The following is a 21169-nucleotide window of genomic DNA, read 5'->3' as shown; positions in this document are numbered from 1 at the left end:
TATACATACACAGGCTTTCTGTCCCCCGACAACGGGAATTATCCCCAGCAACTTCTGTCTCCCCGACAACGGGAATTATCCCCAGCAACTTCTGTCTCCCCGACAACGGGAATTATCCCCAGCAACAGAAGGTGTTTACATCGCCACACGGGATTGTGATCCTCCTAAGCTGATTGTTGCCATCCACAGCGCTGCTCATCCTGGTGATAGTAAAGGACCAGACTAAAGTCAAGGAGGAGACGAGGAGAGTGTTCAGCACCATTGCTGTGACAGGCAACGTCCACAAGGCTAAAGGTATTGTAAAACAGATAGATATATAGATAGATAGATAAATAGATAGATAATCAGACTGAGAAAATGATGTCAACACCGAGTGTACACAGATTAACTTAGATTAGTTTAGGTTTGGTTTTTAAGGCTATAGATTTCCAGATTTATTAGGTTCTGAAAGTATTCTGTAATCCCAGGCAGCGTGCAATATAGAAGTAAACTCTCGGAATAAATTCACTGAAAAACACATCTGCCTATACCACATACCCTACGGGGGTATACCCATTAATGTTCCACTATTCCATACCCGCCACAGAGAGAGTGGCGTCGATGGAGAGTCGCTACGTGAAGGTGGTCCTGGCCCCTACCTCAAGACACATCAAGGTTCAGGGCATGAGGGACCAGCTCCTCAGGACCATTGACCTGAGAAATGTTCATGATCTGCTCGTTAGGCATCTCCAGGACTACACCCAGATTGTGGTCACGGTGTCGCATCATTACGACCTGGTGAGTATAGGATGTCCTGTTGAGAGTGTAATGTCCAATTCAGAGAGGGTATGGAGGCCCGTATTGAGAGATCTGTAGACTATTGGGAGTTGTGGCCTATTGACAGCGAGTGATAAGTGCTTTGTAGGGTGAGTGTGGTGTCCTATGAAGGGCGAGCGTTGCGACCTCTTCATGGAGAGTCAGATTGCCGCGTCTTTGTAGGTAAACTGAATTCCTCTTCATGGTGATCTGTTGATGGTAAATGTAATGACCTTTTGACGGTGAGCATTAATAGCTTCTTGATTGTAACTGTTGTGGCTTATTGATGATTAACTCAACAGCCAGACTGGTTTATCCAATAGTGCTATTTCGCCTTCAAAACACCATCAGAAGGTAACCTTTACACAGAAATCGAATCGTTCACTTACGTTTGTCTCTCGAATATCTCATTATCATTCCTCGTTCTTCTAGATTTCAATATGTATATATCTCTCTCTCTTTTCAGTTCTTGAAGTTTGAAGACGGCTTCCATGGCGAAAGACTGTACCAGGACCTAGATAAGTTTTGTCAGGAAATTAGTGTGACGCTCAATTCCAAGCCGGAGACGAAGTCATCCATCTTGCGAGGAATTATGACAGTTTACCAGAGGGAGAAGCAGCTAGCTGAATTCTCCATGGTGGTGATGAAAAATGTAAGAGTTATGTGCACTGACAGATCTTTATCCCTCCGTGTGCATGTGATATAGGCTCACCAGTGTCTTCTGTGAGCTCGAACATCGCGGCGAGCGTTACTTGGTTGTCCAGGTCAGCGTCAACGCTATCTATTATATCCTACCAGACGGTAAAGGCAGACTAAGCTTTGAACATCAAAATGCATCACTATGGAAGGTTAACGCGGCGACATCTCGGTCTCTCTTGGATTATGATAACGGGCCAACAAGGACCGGTACATCGTGTTCTGTCCTACTCGAATATGTGTATATATAGATATATAGCGTGTGTATAGTGTGTGTGTATATGTAGCGTGTGTATAGTGTGGTGACTGTGTGGCTGCAGTGTTCTTATGCCAACTTCGATGTTGTGACCTAAATTCATTAAGTTAGTCTGCGTGCTCACTTTAAAATGTGGAGTTCGAGTCACGAATTTCCAAAAATATACTCTCAAATCCACCCCTCCTTGCACGCACAACCCACCCAGCACACACACACACACACACACACACACACACACACACACACACACACACACACACACACACACACACACACACACACACACACACACAGTATGTGAAATATATGTAGTAGGCATAATAGAGGAAAAAATAAATTGATTAGAAAGCCGGCATCCAAGAGTTAATAGCTCGATTCTGCAGATACAAATAGTAAATACAAACACATACGTACACATACACGGACGATCTCGGACATAGGTTCGAATCCTCGTCACGGCCCTTGTGGATTTGTTCACGTATACATACACATTTGTCTTTCCCAACCATCAGCATCAATTATAAAGACAGACCACAGCTGGATTATATTAACACAGCACAAATGGCAAAAAAAGATTGAATTTAGTATGCAAAACACTCAGCTGATGACCAAGTCCATTAAAATTATTAATAAACCAGAATGCAATGACCGCTGCTAAATACCTCTTGACGCAATTCACTGTTTCCATCCTCTCATTTTTTCTCGTTGAATTAATGATTATTATTTTTTACTGGCTTATTTACAAATAAATTACTAAATTAAACAAATATTAATATATGTTAAAAAACTGAAATGATTAAAGAACTAAAATTCCGACAAAAATCATTTACCAAAATAAAAAATTATTGATAAAAATATTTTACTGAAAAGAAAATAGTAATGACCATATATAAGGGAGGAGTGAGAAAGGGTGAAGGGATGGATATAGGTGATAACGGATGGATGAAAACTCTAATATACAATATCACTAATTTATATATATGAGAATGAACCTACTTTTATTTCTGCACTATTGGTTATTTTTAATGAATGCGTCTTAAGGGGGAGAGGGAGGAGGGAAAATGGCCGCCGCTTTAACGAGCCTGGCCCGAGGACAGATTGGTTTGCGGTAATGTCGGTGTTTACATTAAAATAGATTGACGGCAAACGGTTGCTAGATTAACGAGAATTTAGCTAATGTTTTGAGGATCGCTGTATAATGATCTACTACATGACTTAATCGAATTAAAATCCAAATGTTTTTGTTTAATGCCACTGGTAACGCAGATCTTTCAGTTCATTGCGATGAATTGAATTTATTCAATTGCATTGCAATTCATTGAAGAATGAATTGCATTCATTCTTCCAATCAAATTTCCAAATTATCATTCACTGAACTGCCGCTTATATATTCCTTAAATTCATAATATACAATATGCTTAATATCTCACAGCATATGATATTCATTTATTAAGATGAAATATAATAATGTAAACATCTAGTCATTACAATTGACGTCACTAGGGTCTGTCACCCTGAAACAAAGTGATTTGAAGGCTTATTAAAATCCACATTTTAATAAGTTCACGTTAATCTGCAAAGCTAACCTATTTATTTAACCTATTGTCCTATTCAGACATAGGATTCTCCGACTAAAAGTCTATTCAAATAGTGCAATTCTCCACGGACTGATATCGTACACACTCTGTTAATTAACGCACCATCAACCTAATTTTATAACCCAACAGCTTAGAAAGTCAGTTTGGAGCTTCTGTGGAACATTCAATAAACGCAAAGTTGAGCGGCCAAGCGTAGGACGGTATTTGGGTTTTTATCCCCCTCCTGTCTATTCAACAGGCGTTTGGAGACAGAAAGAAGGCAAAGGCGACGGAGAACCTGCTGTCATTGACCTCGGGCAAGATGTCCGATTACCTGACCATGGAGATTACTCAGCACGAGTTGGCCAACCAGCTGGGGATGCTGCCAGACTCAATCTTCGTCACTCAGGTGAGGCGTAAGATAAGCCGTGAGTATTGTTTCATTCTCTCATCTTCTGAAGGTGAGGGAAGCTGTGATATGAGAAGGCTTTATTGTATCTCTATTCTTTTCACCTCCCACAGGTAGGGCAAGCTGTTGCATAAGTAGGCCTACTGTTCCACCATGCTTTGAACTTTCCACAGGTGAAGAAAGTTGTGGCATGAATAGGCCTATTGTTCTTTCCTCATTCTCATTTCCCACAGATGTAATTTGTGAAGCAAATTTACCTGGTGTTTCTCCATCCCTTTCCTGTCCAGAGATTGTTTCTGGCTAATTATTTCAAATGTTGTTTGTTTTTTTGTTCATTTCTCAGGTATTTTCTTTATTCTATATCTTACAGCTGCTTTCTTGTTTACTTCTAAAAGCTGTCTGATTTGTTTATCCGAAGCAGCTATTTTCTTGTTTACTCACCAGAGATTATTTCCTGTTTACCACTTACTGGTCTCCGTTTTGTTTGGCTCTCGCAGCTGTTTCGTCTGATGGACACGGACCAGAGCGGATTCATCACCATCAAAGAGTTCTGGGATGTTATGGTGGTGTTCGCACAGGGCAAACCCGAGGAGAAGGCCTGGCTTATTTTCAGCATCTATGACATCTCCAACAATGGCTACATCTCCGCTGACGACCTGATGAGCATCGTAAAGTAATGAGGGAGTGGGAGAGAGAGAGAGAGAGAGAGAGAAAGAGAGAGAGAGAGAGAGAGAGAGTGAGAGAGATACAGAGTGCGTGTGTGTGTGCATTAGTCAAAGCCACAGTCATAGTCCGGTGAAAATTTAACAAGTATCAATAAAATTGCAGCTCACAGCATTACTGACAAAATTAATAACTTATAAATAAATATGGTATAACACTGAATTGAATGACAATCAGAGTGGACCATATATACCTGTTGGAAATCATTGTTGTACATTCAGTCAATATTCCCAATAATGTTTCTTTTGAAGCAAACTTCCTGTACAAGCCATTCACCTGGTCTATATGGACCTCGTACCGTGGACCCGACACGTGTGAGGCCAACACTCTATCGGCCCTTTTATTTTCCTGTAGATGAATAATTATTTTGATTGTTCCATTTTGAAAATAAATCTTTAATTTATTGTTGAAGTTAAATTTGTGTTCTGCACAGCTATCTGAATAAGAAACCCCAAAATGCAATACTAAAGAAAGCTTCCAACCTTCCAGATCAACACTTGGGAGCGAGGGCAAGAACAGAGATCTGGACCAAGTGGTCAAGACCATGCTGGAGTCGGTGGGTCTCCAGAACGGCCAATTCATCGACTTCGAGCAGTTCCAGCGGATCTTTGACCTTCAGGGAGACATCTTTAAAAACGTAAACATCGACATGCAGGAGCAATCCGGCGGGAACAAGGATTCGAGGTTTAGTCTTTACGGAAGCATCCCCGTCGGAGGCTTCGTTGCCGAGGCCGCTAGGAAGGAATACGAAGAGGCGAGGAAAGAGGTCCTGGCTGAAGAGGAGGATCGCGAACCTCCAGTTCTGAGCACTCTCCACCAGTACTACAAGCAGTTGGTCAATAAGTTCAAAGTGAACATCGTTTATATCTACTGGAAAGCCCTCTATACTTTAGTTATGCTGATGATCTTCGTCGAGAGGGCCTACTATTATTCGTGAGTGTTGTATTTACGCTCCTACATGTATTCGTGGCGATGTTTGTTGGCATATTTACGCTTCTTTAAGTATTAATGGCAACGTTTGTTGGCACATTTACGCTTCTTTAAGTATTAATGGCAACGCTTGTTGACACATTTATGCTTCTTCAAGTATTGATGGCAACGCTTGTTGACACATTTATGCTTCTTCAAGTATTGATAGCAATATTTGTTAGTTTGGTAATGGGCTTAAGACCTACCAACATCGTTAGGATATTTCAGGCCAGCAGAAGAGCTTACTGACCATCCAGCACGTATGGTTTCAGTGTATATATACACAAGGAAGTGGAGTGACCCTCTCTATGTATATACACCTGTGTATCTGTTTTATTATGGCTTGCCACCTGTGTTTACTATGTTAATTCAGATATAAACTGCATTGTGTTTTTATGTGAAATAAGATTACACAAATAAATGTTGTATTTGATGACCACAGAACACTTTGGTTCACAATTTTTGATTGGCGAGTGTAAAATAAACATTTCCTTACGCTAATAGAAAGAATAATACAACACACACACATACACACACTCTGTTCCCAGTTCCCTTTAACAAACTATACACCGTCGGTAGCGACCACCTCCCCCTTCCACCTACCACCACTCCCAGACGCCCACCTAATGCTCTCCTCCGTACATGTGTGGGTCTCAGTGTTGAACGAGAGCACGCTGGCCTCCGTCGCATCGCTGGCTACGGCGTCACTATCACCAGGGGAGCCGCCTCGGCTATGATGTTCACCTACTCCACCCTCCTCATCACCATGTGCCGCAACCTCTTCTCTGTCCTCAGGTGAGCGTTCGTGTCCATCTTTATCCCTTCAGGTGTGCTCTTGAGGTAAGATCTGAGACCCTCCAGTACCAGTACCAGTTGTACTGGTCGGTAGGGCGACGATCTCGCATCTTGCAGGGGTCAGAGGTCGATCCCCCAATGTGCCAAGTGGTTCGGATTTCTCCCGATAATTATTTTACCTTGAGGAAGATCTCATCAAGGCCTTACGGGTGTATAGAGGGTCTCGGTGCACAGTTGGAGTCCTTCTCGACTCACAATCAGGTATCCAGGGTTCGAATTAGGTACCTAAGAGTTTGTTATCTGGAGTGTACTTCCTTGGGAGGGTCAGTAGTTCAATCATTGGGGGGGGGAGACCTTGATATAAGCCTAACATGCATAGATACACTGGCTACCTGTCCCACGACAAAACGAATTACCTAAAATAATAATAGGAGTGTGTTCTTTTTTCTGCATCGCAGAGAAAGGTAATTAAATTTTGTGACGTGGATGATATAAAAACTAATGATATAATATGTGAGTTTTTTCACCTTGATCTTGATTGTTGTATGTTAATTCACACCATCTAAATTATGATTCACTTTGTCATGGAGAGTGAGAAAGAAAGAGAGAGAGAGAGAGAGAGAGAGAGAGAGAGAGAGAGAGAGAGAGAGAGAGAGAGAGAGAGAGAGAGAGAGAGAGAGAGAGAGAGAGAGAGAGAATCATGAGAATAAGATGCTGTTGAAGGTATAAATTCGGATCAAGCCACAGATGGGAGTTCAATCCCATTTAGTAGCCTCGGCATTTTCACATAGAAATATCAATTGTTTATAATTTCATCATGAGCACATTTTAAGCTTTTTCTGGCTTACTAGAAGGCGTAGAGTTTTTCCTTTCACACATCTCATTTTAAGCCTTACCTCTGCAAGTTTACCCTGGAACATGACAAGCAGATTGATTTATAACCAGGTCTCAATTATTGCCGGGTCAACAAGGGGCCAACAGGTAAAAATTTATTGCCCAGTCAATCTTCCCTGCCTAGGAAATGAAACTAGCAGAGGAAATTCGCCAAGCCATACCGACTATATAACACTTGGAAGGGGTCAGGATAAGGGTTTAGGATGGGACGCAGAAACCCTGCCTAGGGAATGGGAACGAACCCAGCCAAAATCGCTCCCCAGACGTGAGGAGAGCGTGTTGCTACTGAGCCACGAGGACCCATGTGTGATCTAGGGTATCAATAAATCTCTTCCCTACCTCAGCCATACGTTTAATTGTGCACCAGTCGCAGAGTCACTTTATCTAATGGTCTCTCTCTCGTCTCCCCTCTGTACGGAAAACATGAACCCAGCCATTAGTTGTAGTCTGTCACACTCAGCCTCCGAAATACTGTGAGTCCATAATACTGTGAGTCCATATTACTGTGAGTCCATAATACTGCGACTCCATTATATTGTGAGTCCATGATACTGTGAGTCCATGATACTGTGAGTCCATGATACTGTGAGTCCATAATTACTGTTAGTCCATGATACTGTGAGTCCATGATACTGTGAGTCCATGATACTGTGAGTCCATGATACTGTGAGTCCATAATACTATGAGTCCATAATACTGTGAGTCCATAATACTGTGTGTGAGTTCGTAATAAAGTGCGAGTCCATATTAGTAAAGATTTAAAACGTTAACTACGATGCTTAATACTCTTTCATGGAGGCTTTTCCGTTTGTAATTTAAATAAATGTATTGATTTCTATCCTCTTCCCCCCCCTCTCATCTCTCTCTCCCGCTCACTGTCTCTGCCTCTCTCTCTCTTTTTCTATATTCTCTCTCTCCTCCCAAAAGATCCACCGCTCTCCACCGCCTCTTCCCCTTCGACTATATGATCGACTTCCACCGCTACATCGGGGAATGGGCGCTCATTTGGACGGTGGTACACGTCATTGGCCACGCTATCAATTTCTACCATATCTCCACCCAGACGCCCTCCGACCTCACCTGTCTCTTCAGGGATTATTTCAGGAGGTGAGTGTTGTTGAGGGGAGTTTTCCTACTTTCTTTTGGCTTGAGTTTCTTATGTTACTTAAGCTTAAGTTTCTCTGCTCGAGGAGCATTTAAGAATGCTCCTCGAGGTAGGTGGGGTCCAAGCATGCGTCTTCGACCCAACCCCTAAGGTTTTTATTCCTTAGAATTGGTATAAATTTCATTTATTTAATTTTAGATTAAGTTAAATTGCGGGATATTGTTAATTTTTCTGATTATCTGTTGTATTTGTGTGTTGGCCGGATCCTAGTATGGCCATAGCCACTCTGTGGACGTTTTTGATAAATAGTCACGAGTTTACTGTGTGAAATTTTACGGTTGACAATGTTTTGTTAGACCAGGACATGTGGTATTAAACCCTCCCTACAAGTAGTATTAAACCCCCTACACGTAGTATTAAACCCTACACGTAGTAATAAACCCCTACACGTAGTATTAGACCCCCAACACGTAGTATTAAACCCCCTAGACGTAGTATTAAACCCCCTACTCGCAGTATTAACATCCCCTTCACGTAGTATTACCCCCCTATACGTAGTATTACCCCCCCTACACGTAGTATTACCCCCCTACACGTAGTATTAAACCCCCCTACACGTAATACAAAGCCCCTTACCTCAACAGAACGCACGTGCTGCCCAAGTTTCACTACTGGTGTTGGGAGACGATCACGGGTCTGACGGGTGTGTTCCTCACCTTCCACACCGCCGTCATCTACATCTTCGCCCACTTCGGCAGGAAGCACTACTTCCCTTACTTCTGGCACACGCACAACTCCTACCCGCTGTTCTACTTCCTCTTTGTCCTGCATGGCTCCGGCAGGCTGGTGCAGGTCCGTCCTCTACCTGTTGACAGTACGGGTATCTTGGTATTAGAGGCACTTGATCATTATTATAAATCCATCTAAATCATAAATAATAATTTTGATGATTAGTAGTAGGAATCCATCAGTCTCAGGAGACTTGGAGTTGCGCTCTGGTTGTCGGTCTGGAGTGGCGTCTCCAAGGCGCCAAGCCAGGGTTGGTTGATACGAGGGAGAAGCTCCTACCCATGCAGCTTTCGGCGCCCTCTCCACGGCGCCGAAAGTCTCCAATGGAAAGGCAAATGCCAATACGATTGGCGTTTGATGATTATACTATTAATATTAATACCAATTAAGATAGCTTGAAAAATAATAATAATAGAAATAATTATGATTTCAAATAAGAATTATAGATAACTGAATCATTTTATAATGGTCGTAGAGAATGATTAAACGAATAAAGTGATGAAGTGGTGATGATATGTAGTGTATGATGGGATGAATGGACGCGTGTGTGGATGGTAGGGTGAATGGACGCGTGTGGATGGTAGGGTGAATGGACGCGTGTGGATGGTAGGGTGAATGGACGCGTGTGGATGGCAGGGTGAATGGACGCGTGTGTATGGTAGGGTGAATGGACGCGTGTGTATGGTAGGGTGAATGGACGCGTGTGTATGGTAGGGTGAATGGACGCGTGTGTATGGTAGGGTGAATGGACGCGTGTGTATGGTAGGGTGAATGGACGCGTGTGTATGGTAGGGTGAATGGACGCGTGTGTATGGTAGGGTGAATGGACGCGTGTGTATGGTAGGGTGAATGGACGCGTGTGGATGGTAGGGTGAATGGACGCGTGTGGATGGTAGGGTGAATGGACGCGTGTGTATGGTAGGGTGAATGGACGCGTGTGGATGGTAGGGTGAATGGACGCATGTGTGTGCAAAATGGGATAAACAGACGCGGGTGTAAGGTAAGATGAACTACCGCATGTGTCACTTTGAAAACATTTAAAAATTTCCTCCACTCCTTTCCTAGGCGAGGCTTCCCAAGACCAAGAAAGTGGGTAATAAACTTCGCATAATTATACAGGAGACATACAGGAGAACACATTTCGCATTAATTAAACCATTCAAACTTTTTTTTGTTATTTTGGAGGCGATGTTGCTAAGTTATTTTTGGCCCAGAACCGAAATGAAAATTAGTTTACGTAGGTATTATCCGCGACCCCCTCCCTCCAAGTTAAATGGATGGATAAGGAAAATTAAGATAGTTGCAAGGAAAAATTCCTAAACCAATATTACTACATAGTACTTGAAATGGATGTGACGATAAAAGATGGGAATAGGAGGACGCAGCTTCACTGGGAACGGTTACTAGCCACCTGTACCGTCGGGGCTCGAGCAACGATCCGCAAGAAGTGAAGCCGTCACTGTACCGATTCATCCAAGTGAACGGATATTATAACTGGAGATATAATTTCAGCGTTTAATTTATTAATCGTGGATATATATATAAATCTATCCATACCAGATATGCGATATATGTTGCAGATAAAGGTGTCTAAAAATGTACATATCTGTAGGTGGTTGCAGATCTTAGACGCCAAGTGGTGATGAATTCACCAAACTCGCAAATTGGATCATGTAGTACTTGCCATTAATTTGGAACTCGTTTCCGCTCTTATCTAAACTTGTTCAACAAAGTTTAAAACATGGTCTCACATCTAGGGAGAAGGGAACTTAAAGCACCTGTCGTAGATCCAAACTTACTCTCATCTCTGATCAGTGTGAACTTTGCAAAGTTCATTGAATTATCATTATCTTAATCTTCTCTGCAACTCCCTTCAATAAAATTATACCTGTTTCCTGCGCACGAACAGACCAATTTATCGATCATATCATCTAAAATTCGCAAAATGATGTAACTCGTTTTTGCAACCGAATTGCAGCCCAAACATAGTTACTTCAGTTATTTAAACATCATGTAAATTAATTTCCTTTAATGCAATATGGTATTCAAAAAAGCATGCCAGCATTACCACATATAATTACACATAAAAGTGCATTTCTAGTTTGAATCAACAGAGTAATAAGCGACGTGTTCTAAAAAATATATATATGTTTTTTATTTGTTTTATATTTAAATTTATATATATTTTTTATTTGCGTTGTCAAGATTATTTATTATTTATTTATTTACTCCCGCTTGCAGCCTCCTTTCTTCCATTTCTTTTTCCTTGGCCCGTGTGTCCTCTTCGTCTTGGACAAGCTCGTCTCCATCTCAAGAAACAAGATCAAGATAGACGTCATTAGCGCCCAACACCTGCCCTCCAGTATGTATTAGACCGATCATATTACGCTTTAAACACCACACGAGTGATTGTGGCTATCCAGGCAAATATTTGTATACAGTACTTCAAATTAGGGTTCCTACCCTCTACGTCATTGTGCCTTTCAAGTAATAAAGTTTATGCCCTTCAAGTAAATTTTTGTTTCTACATTCACATTGTATCTTCAAAGGTTTCTACTCTCTAAATAATCGCTAAAATCCCCAACATGAGCTTTCATGTGTTTTATGTTAAGGTTGGTGCCCTTATTCAGATGTTTGAGGCCACGAACATGAGCTTCCTTGTAAGCGTTGACGTCTGAACTAAGTGTTGGTATATTTTATTAAGCGTTGGTTACTTACAGTATGCGATGCTGTCCATCAGAAAGTGTTCGTACCCCTTCAGTGGGTATTACTGCCCTGTACTAATTATGTTCCAAATTAAGTGTTGGGGACACTTCCAGGAAATACTAGTGACTTTTCAAATAAAATATTTTTTTTAGCAACATAGCACGTAAACATTGTCATTATGAGAACCAGAAATTCCGTTCGTAGCAACTTATACAAATCATAACAATTCTGGCTGTACTAAACAGGTGTATAACAATATAAACCAAACTAACATTTTAGACATAAAATGAGTGACATTTCGTTTACAAGTCGGATGGTAATATATTGTGAAAACAAAGTGAAGGTTTACCCTTAGATAAGTAAGACACTTATGTGCACAATTTATATCACAACATTAGGATAAGACAATTAGAAGTTGAACTAATATAAACTAATCATATCATGACGTTATAAACATTTTCTTACTCTCGTCATTCTACATAAATGCTCAAAATCAGACCAAACACATAGCTCATAAAACGTCAATCCGACTTCTGCTGGACTCAAAATGCCTGTTAGTAATCCATCTCTCTGTGACAATATTTACCTCATGATTCAAAATATCCTCCTGAGGGAGAGGGTTATCAAGCATTCTCTACTGGCTTGTAAGTACTGATATCCCTTAGCAAGTATTGGGATATTCTAGCACGAATTAGGACGCTATAATAAGATTTAACGTCTAGTATCTGGTTCATCCACGCTAAGAGCTATATTGTTGTCTAGTAGACGTCTTAAAACCCACCAGTAAATGTTTTTTTTCAGTAAGCATTGTTTTATTTCCGTCAAGTAAATTCAGTAAGAAGCATAATATATACCCCCCTTGTCATCAATACAACAATCAATTAGTACCAATAGAACATCAATGAGTACCACCACCACATCAATTAATATCACTGCCCTGCAGTTAGAACCATTACTCTTAAAAGAAGCCTCGAAACTCATACAAGGAAACCTATCCGTTCAGAAAGCACCTTTAATTCTACCCCTTCATGAAGCCCCTTCCATACCACTATACCAAGTACCTTCATTATTCAGGAAGGTATCAACACCCCCTCTATCACTCTTCCAGATCTAACAAACATTCATTTTTATTCTGCCAGTACCACTACTTCCCATGGCAATTTGTCTTATAATCGCCACTCTCCTTGGGCCGGTATTAAGTGTTCAGTTTACAATTTCCGGATAAAATGTAACGCTTTGTATTTGTGTCTATTTACAGGCGTGATTCGGCTTGAGATCCGACGACCACCAAATTTTAGTTTCCAATCCGGTCAATGGGTAAAGATAGCTTCCACTGGGATTGGTGAACAGGTATGACAATCTGGATTAGAAAGAGAGAGAGAGAGAGAGAGAGAGAGAGAGAGAGAGAGAGAGAGAGAGAGAGAGAGAGAGAGAGAGAGAGAGAGAGAGAGAGAGAGAGAGAGAGGGGTGAGGAGAGTGTGTGTGTATTCACCTAATTGTTCTTGGGGTTTGAGCCTCGGCTCTTTGATCCAATCTCTCAACTGTCAATCAACTGTACAGATTCCTGAGATGTTGGGCTCTATCATAGCTACATTTGATTTTTTTTATTTAGTCTGCCTCCACCACATCATTGCCTACCTTGTGCATTTCATTTAACTAGTCTGACACTAAAAAAGTTCTTTCTAATGTCTCTATGATTTATGTGTGTGTATAAGGGGGTGTGTGTTTGTTTGTTTTGTCAGTGTTTCAAAGCACCAGTGTGCGCATCTGTCATCCACTCTGCTTACGACACTATCAATTTGTCAGCATGCCAGTCAGTAAATCATCGTAGCCCTGTCTGCCAACATATCAGTCTCTCGGCACGACACCAGCTTGACAGTATCCCGTCATGCCACCATGTAGACTTTCATTGCGACTCTCAGTTATGTAATTCTCTTAGCACGAACATAAACAAAATTCCCAGGGCACGTTAGCTTCCGTATAACCCTCCTCCCGCACCTGCAGGAGTACCATCCCTTCACCCTGTCGTCTGCTCCCCACGAGGAGAACCTGACGCTTCACATCCGTGCCGTAGGCCCTTGGACCAAGAAGTTGATTCAGGTGTATCAAGACCAAGGTCCTCGCACTAAATACCCGCAGGTATGACACTACAAAACCTTTTCCAGTTTTAATAACTACTAATATTCTGAGTATTATTCTAATGTTGTTAGAGCTTCAGAAATTGGTAGAACCTTGGTAAGTACTAAAATGCCTTTAACAGCATGGGATTTGTTGATTTTGAGCGTTAAGAGAAAGCCTTAACGTTAGGGGAAAAGCCTTAGGAAGAAGTGGAATATGAATTTACAAATACAATGAAAAATAGAGTAGTCCTGCTACTAGGAAGTGTTCCCATTTGATATTTCATTTTTTTCTATTTACATCAACTGGTATATTTCGTCAGCACTCACCCAGGTGTTCTTGTGTGAGTTGAGTTCTTGGGCCTGGACACTCAATCGTCAATCGACTGGAATATGTTTTTGCCATATCTGCATTGGAACTAGAAAATTAAATCTCTCTCCACCACCTTCCTCGATAGTTCTTTCAAGTTCCCTCGTGTAACGATGAATTAACGTCGAATTAATGTACTCTTTGATATTGTGCCTACTGGGTCTTGACTACTTGACTACTCAGATACTAAAAATACTTTAACACTTCTTTGGCTCATCCAACCAATTGGGCTGGACGGTAGAGCGACGGTCTCGCTTCGACCGGGCCAGCGTTTAATCCCCAACCGTCCAAGTGGTTGGACACCATTCCTTTCCTCCCTGTCCCGTCACAAATTCTTATCCTGATCCCTTTCAAGTGCTATATAGTCGTAATGGCTTGGCTATTTCCCCCCCTTCCCTTCTTTGGCTCATTTGGGTACAAGGTTTACAATGGTGTCCCCTACGTTCGAGCCCCTATCATGATAATTATCCCCTATAATTGTTTATTTTCTGTCATAACCACATATCATATTTCTTTTCGGTTCCAGTAACCGACAGATTTAGGCCCTTTAACCGCAACCACCCCTTACGGAGATTGAGTGATTACTAATTAATCAATAACTAATCACTCATCTCTGGGTTTAGTCTAGCGAGACATCGCTGATGTCTCTTAGTCTTCGTTTTGACTTTGATTACATGTGGACTCCAGAATGTTTTTTTTTTTAATAATATCAAAGGACTGGTTAAACTAGTTAAAATTAAGAGCAACTTTTAACACCAAGATCTACATGGACGGACCGTTTGGCGAGGGTCACCAGACGTGGTGGGACTACGAGGTGGTGGTCCTTGTAGCTGGAGGCATCGGCGTCACTCCCTTCGCCTCCATCCTGAAGGACATTGCTCACAAGCTGCAGAACTCCAGGACGCTTCTCAAAACCAAGAAGGTAGGTGGGTTCTGGATCTGAGGTACTCTCAGGAGAAAGGTCTACAAAAGCTACGGGTCTATATGGAGCTTAACCTTGTCTTACAGCTCCTTATTTAACCTCCCATATATGTAAATGCACGTGCACACACACACATACACATACACATAAACACACACACACACCCACACCCACCCACACACACAGTTCCTCCAAGCTTCCCCAGTATAAAACTGTGTTAAAGGAAGAGCCAAATCGAAACAGGAAAATCCGTGAACCAATTTGTCACAAAGCGTTCTCCTACCTTACATACTCCCCCAATCCCTAATAAAACCCTCCATATACCCGTATAAAACCACGTATCCTCCCTTGGTCGCAGGTAATTTTCCTGTGGACGACGAGGAGCCAGAAGCAGTACGAGTGGATGACCGACATATTGAGGGAGGTGGAGACGCTGGACAGACACAACGTGATCAGGAACCATGTCTTTATCACCCAGTTCAAGAGCAAGTTTGACCTGCGCACCATAATGCTGGTTAGTGGGGAGGGGATGGAGGGAGGTGAAAGGAGAGAGGGGAAAAAAGGGGTAGGTGAAAGGAGAGAGAAGGGGGCGGTATGGGTGAGATAATTCTTGCTTATTCAGCACACACACATGTGGTGGGCTATAGACCTAATACGATCTTTCTCGCTTTGTTTACAGTACCTGGCAGAGAGACACTTCCAGAGGGTATCGGGAACTTCACTCTTCACGGGGCTTCGAGCCATCACTCACTTCAGCAGACCCAACTTCACTTCCATTTTCAAGTCCATCAAGAGCAAGTACAATGACGTGAGTGGGTGGGCAGGAGTGGGTTTGTGTGGGTGGTGGGGGGTAAGTGGGTTTGGGTGAGGGGGGGGGGGGAATGAACGGTGTGTGGAAAGAAACAGCAATTTGCCTGAGGAATTACCGTCTCCCTAGTCGCCTCGATGAGGACAGGAAGCCAGCGTCTTGTCATACTATTGTCCTTCTTCCCCATTGTTTCTGAGAACTTTTTTCTATCTGAATTTTGAAACTGAAGTAATGACTTGAAATTTTTATCTTCGGCGGGTAGGTGGTTCCATGTCGTTTATAACCTCCTATGGGTGAAAACGTCTAGTGTATTCTGTCCTACATTGTGACTTGTTGAGCTTAAAGCCTGTTACAGACCGCACACATACTCTGGCTGTATTTATAGTTTGGCCGGATTCAAAGTCTGGCCGGATTCAAAGTCTGGCCACATTCAGAGTCTGGCCACATTCAGAGTCTGGCCACATTCAGAGTCTGACCACATTCAGAGTCTGACCACATTCAGAGTCTGGCCACATTCAGAGTCTGGCCACATTCAGAGTCTGACCACATTCAGAGTCTGGCCACATTCAGAGTCTGGCCACATTCAGAGTCTGGCCACATTCAGAGTCTGGCCACATTCAGAGTCTGGCCACATTCAGAGTCCGGCCACATTCAGAGTCTGACCACATTCAGAGTCTGGCCATATTCAGAGTACTGGCTGTAACCTGGAATATCCAAAAGATGTACAGCTATAGCAGCATGAGAACTGGCCCCTCCTTCTCGTGCAAAACAGTAAATTGCTCTCAAAACTATGCGCTGCAGAAAAAAATGGTGAGTAACAACTGAGACATATGCAAGCCTGTGAGACACATAAGTCAGTGAGGAATATACAAGCAATTGAGCAACATGCAAGCTAGTGAGATACATACGAGCCAGTGAGGCATGCAAGCCAATGAGACACATACAAACCAACGAGGAACATACAAGCCAGTGATGTACATAAGCCTGTGAGACATATAAAATCCAATAAGCAACATACAAACCATTGAGACATATAAGCCAGTGACACACTTACAAGCCAGTGGACAGCATTCAAACCAGTGAGACACATACAAGCCTTTGAAACACATACATATCTATGAGATACACACAAGCCTATGAGACATATATAAACCAGTGTGACACATTCAAGCCTGTGAGATACACACAAGCCAATGAGACATATATAAACCAGTCTGACACATACAAGCCACTAGGGAACTGACAAACAAGTGAGGCATACATATGAAAGACCAAAGTTACGCAAGACAGAAAGTTCCTCTCAAAACAACAAGTTGCCACCCAAAACGCAATGTTGCACGCAATAAAGACACTTTCAAAGCCAAACAACTCACGTCACAGGTCAAGTAGCAGGATGTATCTCTCTCTCTCTAACCTCCTCTCCCAACCCTTTCTCTTCCTCCCCGTCCCCCTTACAGAGGAGATCTCGCTTCTACCCCACTCATTATCCACTCCAATAACTTCAAAACACTTCAACGTACCGTTACAAAAAAACACACACAAAAACACTCTCCTATCTCACTCCTTCTGTCCAATGTCTTCACTAAATGCTTCACCGCGAAATATCTACACCCTCTTCGTATTGTGTCGCAGCAGCAATATTTCCCCATCCAGAGCCCCCTTCCTGTCGTTGGCATTCACGGTGAAGAGGGTGTCCTGGGGCGGAATGGGCTGGAATACCAGAAAACACCGTAAAAATAGAGTATGAAAGTGTGGTGAATGAAAGGAGAGGTAGAGTGAAAGAGGAAGAACGGGTTCACACACACACACACACACACAGAGAAAGAGCTATTTTTAACACGGAGATGAAATAAGCAAAAATGCGAGTGGCGATGGTTGAGATGTCAAATAGAAGGGAGGGAAGAGAAGACTCAAGAGGTTGATAAAGTAGAAGAAAAGGAGGAGAATGGGAGAAGTAGAAGATAGAAAAAAAATTGAGGGAGTAAATTTTACCATAAATAACTCTCAAATTGAGATATGCTGTTATGAATAAAGTTAATGACTTATTTATATGCCAAGAACATAATTTATTATATAATGTCAATATCTCACGGTACTTTTTTGTTTTTTTGTATATATCCTTCCAGGCATCAGTTGTGGGTGTGTTCACATGCGGGAGTCCAAACTTGAGTCAGTCAGTTGAACACGGCTGCCAAGAGATCAACAAGGAAGAAGGCCCCGTCTTCAGACACTATTATGAAAACTTTTAAATGTAGTCTTTACGCACTACTTACATTCGCAGCTGCGACTACTGCGACTGCTACCTTCCTCTTTTATAACTACTGCCATTGTTTGCAATACCTTCCATCCCTACATTCAACATTAGAGAGAGAGAGAGAGAGAGAGAGAGAGAGAGAGAGAGAGAGAGAGAGAGAGAGAGAGAGAGAGAGAGAGAGAGAGAGAGAGATCATGTAGGAAAGGGCACGTCAACACGAAAACTTTGTTGGATTCTGTCAACAGAAAGTCTGATTTACAACGAGTTTGGATTTCTCAACTGGAGTTACCATCAACTTTCACTGACGCGATGTTCTCATGTCGAACCGTCTATTTTGCTCTCCTAGATTTATTTTTCCTGTCTCTCTCTTGTCTATGTTATCTCTTTGTCTCTCTTGTCTATGTTTTGTCTCCTTCTCTCTTGTCTTTATTAAATGTCTCTCTGTTTCTGTCAAACTGTCTCTGTTTATTTGTGTCCTCGTCTGTAGCTCTGTTTTTCTGTATTTTCCGCTACCGATTTCTGTTTTTCTTCCCGCTAATGATGTCTCTGCACCCGTAAAGAAGTGGAATAAAACTATTAATATTGTCCATAATGTTTGAATGTTTATTTTGTTAGATATATTGTTACTCCCGATTTTGTTTTTCGTCATCAATTCCTTATATTTAGTTGACCAGACCACACACTAGAAGTTGAAGGGACGACGACGTTTCGGTCCTTCCTGGACCATTCTCAAGTCGATAACTTGAGAATGGTCCAGGACGGACCGAAACGTCGTCGTCCCTTCAACTACTAGTGTGTGGTCTGGTCAACATACTTCAGCCACGTTATTGTGACTCATCGCCTGCTTATATTTAGTTTATCTATTTCGTTCCGCCAGAAGCAGTTTAGGTTATATTTTAAAAGCATCTTTGCTCATTTTAATATAGGTTAATTTTAATTGTATATTTAAGGTATATTGTACGAGAACTAAGCTTATTACATTCATTTTTTTTGTCCTATGAAATATACGAAGAAGAGCTAACTCTTATTTTGTGACGCAAGCTTGATATTGATGACGCATTTATGACGTCAATTTCATGTTTAGAAATTACACATGACGTCACATTTCACCTTTTGGACGCATTTGTGACGTACCATTTCACCTTCATGACGTGTTTATAACGTCAGTCAGTACGGGTTAAAACAATTGACATTTATCAGTCCTCGACGCTGGTTAGTCCATCACTTTGTTCCACGTATTCACTTGCTTTGTTTTAATTAAACATTCTGCTGAATTTGCTATTTGGTGTATTTGTCTTATGCTCAATAAATCCTTCTTGAAAACTGTAATTTTTTTGTGCTTAAAATGCTTTGGTGTATTATATGTTGTGGTATAGAAATATAATAATTTCTATGAGAACAGTGCAGGTAGGTATATATATCTCTCTGCACCAAAGTTGGAGGAAAAAAGTCATTGGAGCCCAACAAATAATTTACAAACTGCAAAATAGTAATTAATGTTTATTTCGGAAATGAAGCTTCATAGCAGTATATACTTTTCTGTTCGTTATATTCAGTCTGTGTACTGTGTGTGTGTGTGTGTGTGTGTGTGTGTGTGTGTGTGTGTGTGTGTGTGTGTGTGTGTGTGTGTGTGTGTGTGTCTGTGTGTGTGTGTGTCTGTGTGTGTGTGTGTGTCTGTGTGTGTGTGTGTCTGTGTGTGTGTGTGTGTGTGTGTGTGTGTGTGTGTGTGTGTGTGTGTGTGTGTGTGTGTGTGTGTGTGTGTCTGTGTGTGTGTGTGTGTGTGTGTGTGTGTGTGTGTGTGTTTGTGAGTATGACTGTATGTAGATTTATCCTCGAAATTTGGGTTCTGAATGGACCCCGGAAATCAGGGCAGGAGTAAACATGATAGCTTGTCCACAATATTAGATTTTTTCTCTATCATAAAGAAAGAAATAGAAAGACCAGAAGACTGGAGAACAAGACTTCAATGAAGAAACTCATGGAATCACAGGACAACGTTATCAACGTTTAATTATCGTTGATGCAACGTTGAATTGATGTTGATTTAACGTTGAATTAACGTTGATGCAACGATGAAATAACGTTGAATTTAACGTTGAAATAACATTGTTTTTTAATATAGTGGGCACTATAGGAACCTAATCAGTTTCCGAGTGTTGAACTGAAATACAGAAGCATATATTATCCAAGATTAATTGGATAATATATTTGTTTTGTCTGTGAATAGCAGGATAATGCAGCACAATGACATACAATACAACAAATAATAAAAACAAACAAAACAGCAAAATAAATTGCTACCTGATTCAATTATATAAACGCAATACAGCACATCGAAGCATAATAGTAAACGTAGCTCAGCTCCATAATATACAATAAAATACAATACAATGAAATACAGTGTAAGTTGGATTTCAGACCGCTAGTCAAGAGTGGTCATTTTACCGCACATTGATCATGTCAGCAACGCCCTAAAGAATTTCGTACATTCATTTTGGCATTATTTATATATATATATATATATATATATATATATATATATATATATATATATATATATATATATATATATATATATATATATATATATATAGAAGGGGTACCACCTCTGGTGCAAGTGTAGGGACCCATAGCCTTGGAGAAGAAAATAAATAAATATATATATGTCGTACCTAGTAGCCAGAACGCACTTCTCAGCCTAGTATGCAAGGCCCGATTTGCCTAATAAGCCAAGTTTTCATGAATTAATTGTTTTTCGACTACCTAACCTAACCAAACCTAACTTTTTCGGCTACCTAACCAAACCTAACCTATAAAGATAGGTTAGGTTAGGTTAGGTAGGGTTGGTTAGGTTCGGTCATATATCTACGTTAATTTTAACTCCAATAAAAAAAAATTGACCTCATACATAATGAAATGGGTAGCTTTATCATTTCATGAGAAAAAAATTAGAATAAATATATTAATTCAGGAAAACTTGGCTT

The 21169-nt window shown here is 41.2% G+C and overlaps 1 protein-coding gene across 2 annotated transcripts in view; it reads left to right on the top strand.

Moving 5' to 3' along the window:
• LOC123768988 (dual oxidase 2) overlaps nucleotides 1–19508 on the top strand; it is a 46393-nt gene extending 26885 nt beyond the window's left edge. The window contains exons 17-33 of one of the 2 annotated variants that reach the window (XR_011223668.1): nucleotides 190–294; nucleotides 587–777; nucleotides 1262–1447; nucleotides 3584–3733; nucleotides 4231–4406; nucleotides 4946–5389; nucleotides 6083–6220; nucleotides 8042–8221; nucleotides 8864–9071; nucleotides 11250–11370; nucleotides 12973–13064; nucleotides 13719–13853; nucleotides 14962–15123; nucleotides 15482–15637; nucleotides 15803–15931; nucleotides 18058–18850; nucleotides 19041–19508. Coding sequence is in view for 1 of the 2 variants with exons in the window: in XM_045759911.2 (XP_045615867.2) it covers nucleotides 190–294; nucleotides 587–777; nucleotides 1262–1447; nucleotides 3584–3733; nucleotides 4231–4406; nucleotides 4946–5389; nucleotides 6083–6220; nucleotides 8042–8221; nucleotides 8864–9071; nucleotides 11250–11370; nucleotides 12973–13064; nucleotides 13719–13853; nucleotides 14962–15123; nucleotides 15482–15637; nucleotides 15803–15931; nucleotides 18058–18180 (2696 nt within the window). In the remaining variant the exon portion in view is untranslated. Of the gene's footprint in view, nucleotides 1–189; nucleotides 295–586; nucleotides 778–1261; nucleotides 1448–3583; nucleotides 3734–4230; nucleotides 4407–4945; nucleotides 5390–6082; nucleotides 6221–8041; nucleotides 8222–8863; nucleotides 9072–11249; nucleotides 11371–12972; nucleotides 13065–13718; nucleotides 13854–14961; nucleotides 15124–15481; nucleotides 15638–15802; nucleotides 15932–18057 lie in introns of both variants that reach the window. The other variant, XM_045759911.2, reaches the window with a different exon arrangement.
• The last annotated feature ends 1661 nt before the right edge of the window (nucleotides 19509–21169 follow it).

This window comes from Procambarus clarkii, chromosome 64 (assembly GCF_040958095.1).
Source record: "Procambarus clarkii isolate CNS0578487 chromosome 64, FALCON_Pclarkii_2.0, whole genome shotgun sequence".
Classification (NCBI taxonomy): domain Eukaryota; kingdom Metazoa; phylum Arthropoda; class Malacostraca; order Decapoda; family Cambaridae; genus Procambarus; species Procambarus clarkii.
Note: the sequence above shows the minus strand (reverse complement) of the source record. Positions and strands in the feature narration are given on the sequence as shown.